General features: G+C 49.1%; 1 protein-coding gene across 2 annotated transcripts in view; it reads left to right on the top strand.

Moving 5' to 3' along the window:
- The window catches only part of snap25b (synaptosome associated protein 25b), a gene marked incomplete at its 5' end in the record, with an annotated part of 16,586 nt that overhangs the window by 935 nt on the left and 10,651 nt on the right, over positions 1-5,000 (top strand). For both annotated transcript variants that reach the window (XM_083685469.1, XM_083685470.1), the window contains one exon: positions 1,362-1,403. In XM_083685469.1, the coding sequence (XP_083541595.1) occupies positions 1,362-1,403 (42 nt within the window). The remainder of the gene's footprint in view (positions 1-1,361; positions 1,404-5,000) is intronic.

Here is a 5,000-nt window from a genome sequence, read left to right as displayed (position 1 = left end):
TTCACCTCTATTACCCTAAAGGTGGTACGGTCTGTCCATTAGGCCTGATTGTGAAGAACTCAGTCAGCCATAAGCATATCTGTCTGTAAAGTAAAGTAAGAGTCATGGGGTGGGGGTAAGAGGGGGGGGGGGGGGGGGTGAAGCTATACATGCCTGAACAGGAGCATCTCTCTGCCCTGTCCTTTATAATGAGTTAGGCAGAGTCATAATTCTGCAGCCCAGAATAATATACGAGCTCAAATGGGCCTATTAAAAATTCATGAAGAGATAATGTAATCCAGCGGGGTTCTGGAGGGAAGTGGGGGGGTGGGGGGTGGGGGGTGGGGTGGGGGAGACAGGGGAAGAAGAGAGATAGAGAGAGATTGAAAAAGTGAGGGGTGGGGAGGGAGTGAGGGATCGAAGAAGAGATAAAGAGAGATTGAAGAAGTGAGGGGCGGAGAGGGAGGGAGGGAGCAACAAAAGACAGAGAGATTGAGGAGGGGAGACAGGGAGGGAGAACGGGGCGAGGGAAATGGGTGGGTGAGAAGGGTGGAATGAGGGAAGGAATGAGATTTAGAGGGAAGTAGAGAGACGGAAGGGTAGAGAGCAGAAAAAGATTAAAGGAGGTTTGGAGAACAGAAGATAAGCGGGTGACTCACTCTGTTTCAATGTTCATCACATGTGGCTGTCCACATCGGCTACCTGGTTATGGTCTGAACCCAGCCACCATTGAAAACGCCTGGTCACCATGGCAATGTCTACACGTCCCCTGAATACTGAAACAGTTAGTTCAGACGTTTTCAGTACCTTGAGCATAAAAATGTTACATAATAAAAATGTTTTCTTAGTCAGAGGATGAATTAGGCTGTTTGAGAGAAGCGTTGAGTCCTAAGTAACCTGCCCAGTGGTTGTTTGAAGTACGGTCGACCAACACGCAGCACTATAGCTGGTATCAAAGCTGTGTTCTAGAAAACCTTGATAGTGCAGCGGTGAAGTTATGGGGTTGGTGCTCATTAATTTTTTCTTGCTTTTTTTTTTTCAATTCCCTGCCTCTTGCGGCTTTTAACAAGCCGTAACGTCTCTCGTAAAACATCATTTTTGGTCATTCACTATGGCTATGCTTTAGTCAGGGATGGGGTCAGTTGAGTTCAAATCAGAAGATGGTTGACCCCATCCCTTGTTCCGGCCGTCTCCAGCTGTGTCCATGTCTACGCCTCAAATCACACCCTATTGGCCTAGAGTGCACCGCTTGATCACAAACACACAGTAGTGCACTGTACGGGCACTAGGGTGTCATTTCAGATTGAAAATGACAGGATTGTATCTCTCCGCCCCAGTGGGGATCCCCCTCTAACACCCCCTCTCTCTTCTTCTCTCCCCAGTCCCTGGAGAGTACTCGGCGTATGCTGTCCATGGTGGAGGAGGTAAGGCTCTTTCAGCACACCACTCACAGACAGACAGACAGACAGACACCTCAGCCAATGATGTTGAGAGAAACACCGGACACCATAGTCTTAGGAGGCCAACGCATAAAGTCGAAACAGGGCTTGCTTCTTCAGTGTACAACGTGGCCTTTCCTTAGAAATAGTAGGAGAGGTACAGAGAGACGTTCAGAACACGCATGAGCAGTATCTCCATGGTCCATATGGGTACATAACTGCTACATGAGGCGGTGGAACAACCCTGAAAATCGCTTTGAAGTCAGCCAACAAAAGTTGACATTTACCGGCTGGTCTGGCTGCTACTGTAAATCTGCACTGCAGCTTCACTTTCAATGAAACAGTAGACAATGGGGCATGCACACCACAATCACGAGGTGATGCACTTCTATAAAACCATGTTAAGCTGAGAGAGAGAGAGAGAGAGAGAGAGAGAGAGAGAGAGGGGAGGGGGGGGAGAGAAAGAGAGATAGCGAGAGAGAGAGAGAAAGAAAGAAAGAGGGAGAGGGGGGGAGAGAGAGAGATAATAGCAGAGAGAGAGAGAGAAAGAAAGAGGGAGCGAGAGGGGGAGAGGGAGAGAGAGAGAGAGGCAAACAGATAGACTGAGGGAGAGAGGCAAACAGGCAGAGAGAGAGAGAGACAGAGAGAGGGAGAGGGAGGGGGGGAGAGAGAGGGGGGGAGAGAGAGAGAGAGAGAGAGAGAAAAGTAGAGGGAGAGAGAGAGAGAGAAAAGCAGAGCGAGAGAGAGAGAGAGAGAAAAGCAGAGCGAGAGAGAGAGAGAGAGAGAGAGAGGCAAACAGACAGAGAAATCCAACTTTTTCCTCTAGGACTCTAAACTTCCTCAGTGGTGCTGCGGGACGTGAGGCATGCGGGCCGTCGGGTCAGATCGCTCCGGCCATGTTTCACGTGCTTTTCGCTGACGAGTGATTTCACCGCACACGCACATCTCCCCGACATCTTTGTCCACAGAGCGGTGATGGATCGACGATGAGGGGGCAATATCCCAGCATGCATTATGCATGAGAAGCTCTGTGTGAGCGCCAGATGGTCTCATGCAGGAGATGTACTCCACATAGCTCTGGCTGTCTTTAATAATAGCAGGCCCGGGCCATCTTATGACAGAGTCTCTCGTCTCTGGCCTCACCGTGGAATGAATATCACACAGGGGGGCGACGGGCTCATTGTAATGCATGGGATGGAATGAGGGATGGGTGGTATGAAACACATTTGATGTACCATTCCTCGGGTCTTTTCCCATGCATTGCAATGAGCCCGTCCCCGATTTCGACCTCCTTCAGCCTCCCCAGCATTTCCAAACCATGTGTTTTATCTGTCTCAGATATTCAACGTCTGAGTTTTTCTGACGACGGTACACCTCTGAGCTCCAAATGGCTTGGCCACATACTGTAACTTTCTAAAGTGTTGAAGGAAGAGATCGATTGCTTTTCGATCGTTCAATGATAGAGCCTCAGAAAGCTCAAGAAGAGGAGGCCCTAGCATGATGTTAGTGCTACAAGTGCTACAAGTGCTCTCTCTATGTTACAGTAAGTGGGCTTTCAGATCATTACGGTACGGTACCCTAATAATAACCATAGAGTGCATGTCAGAGCAGGAAGCGTATCCATACAGTGTTGTAAAGTGCTTTGGTTGAACAAGGGGTGTAATGGCGGTGAATACGGGAACGGTCAGTTTTGAGCCTTGCTGATGTCGTGTGTTGCAGTATGTCTCCTCCGACTCTTGCCCTCTCAGAGTCTGAGTCATCCACTGGCAAGGCCCCCCCAGTCATAGGCCCCCCCAGACAAGCCCCCCCCCCAGCCTCATAAGGCTACTGTACTGTACATAGGGGCTGTCGTGAATAGAAATGGACGTGGACATTGGTGGAGGTGATGATGAATTTCACTGTGAATCATATGTCTGAGCGACACGCATCACTTCGTCCATGATGCGTTAGGTCAGACCCTCGATTCCAGATTCGGTGGAGCATTAGGCACATGCCCCAGCATCTGAAATATGGGTGAGGGAAGGGTTAAATCTGTCCACCCCCCCCCCCCCCCCACCCCCCACCCCCCTCCATCACGTAAGCTGCGAGTGGTTCAGGATGAGGAGAGATACGGTATTATGAAAAGCTGTTATCTTTGGACTGTGTGGATGGAAGCAGCGGATCAGGCAGGAGAGAAAGTAATCGATGCTGGTGGTTCGGTGGCTCCACCGTCTCCAGAGACAGAGAGAGGATCTGAAGGACATCAGTAAATCCCTCAGCTCTCATACCCAGTCAGCCTGACAAAAACAAGATGGCCCTGATTCCAGAATGTACGAAGATAGCCCTGATTCCAGAATGTACGAAGATAGCCCTGATTCCAGAATGTACGAAGATGGCTCTGATTCCAGAATGTACAAAGATGGCTTTGATTCTAGACTGTTGTGTGACTCACTAAGACCTCTCGGAAACATAATGAATGACAAGGACACAGCAGACTCTATCTAAGATAAAGCAATGGTTAAAAAGAACCCTACGAAAAAAAAGCTATGGGTACATTTTGCATCTGGTGCAGACTGTCCAGCAAATTTCGTCTCAAAGCGTGACATGTTCCCTGTGTCCCCCAGACACTGTGCTGCTACTAGTGTCAAGTGTCTCAGTTTAATTGGGTCATTATGTTAAATTGACACATCAATTATACATGCATGAACAACAGGAGCGTCTTTCTGTCATTTATTGTTATATCATCCCCAGTATATCATGGATGTCTCTCGCATCTACAGTATGCGTTCGATTAATTTGGACCATATCCCATAGATATAATATCAAAAATGACATCTGGCATATAGTATATCACATATCACATCACACCACTGACTTCGGTCATCCAATGGTTTAAGCAGTGAGGAAAAATTAGGGGGCGGGGGGGTGGTTGGGGGGGGCATGGCAAGGTGCTTGTCTCGTCGACTGAAGGTCAAAACAGGAGACAGGACGTTTGCCTGGGCGCTGTAATGAAATCAATAACAATTTCCCAAGGTCTCCCTCTATCTTACCGACAGTGACCCACTCTCCCGCTTGTTCTTTCTCTCCTCTATCTTCCCCTGTTTCTCTTTCTGTTTCTCCGTATGCCCTTCTTCTCTACCTCTCTTCTCTACCTCTCTTCCCTCCTTTTCACTTGCTCTGTCTCTTTCGCTCTATTGCTCTCTCACTCTCTCTCTCGCTGTATGTCTCTCACCTTCCCTTCGTTTCCCGCTACCCCCTCTATTCTCTCCTTCTCTCCTCTCCCTCCCTTCTATTCTCTCCCTCCCTTCTCTCCTCTCCCTTCTCTCCTCTCCCTCCCTTCTCTCCTCTCCCTCCCTTCCTTCTCTCCCCTCCCTTCCTTCTCTCCTCTCCCTCCCTTCTCTCCTCTCCCTCCCTTCCTTCTCTCCTCTCCCTCCCTTCTCTCCTCTCCCTTCCTTCTCTCCTCCCCCCTACTTGCACATGTATCGAGGAGTCACCCTATCTCAGCTAACGTCTAGTCATCGCTGGAGAACATCGTGCCCAGTGTGGCTCACGTGTCATACGTACATGAATACATATGCTATTGTTTTTTATGTCCATGCACCA

Source organism: Argentina silus (genome assembly GCF_951799395.1).
Source record: "Argentina silus genome assembly, chromosome: 14".
NCBI lineage: Eukaryota > Metazoa > Chordata > Actinopteri > Argentiniformes > Argentinidae > Argentina > Argentina silus.
This window is presented reverse-complemented; position numbering and strand designations above follow the sequence as displayed.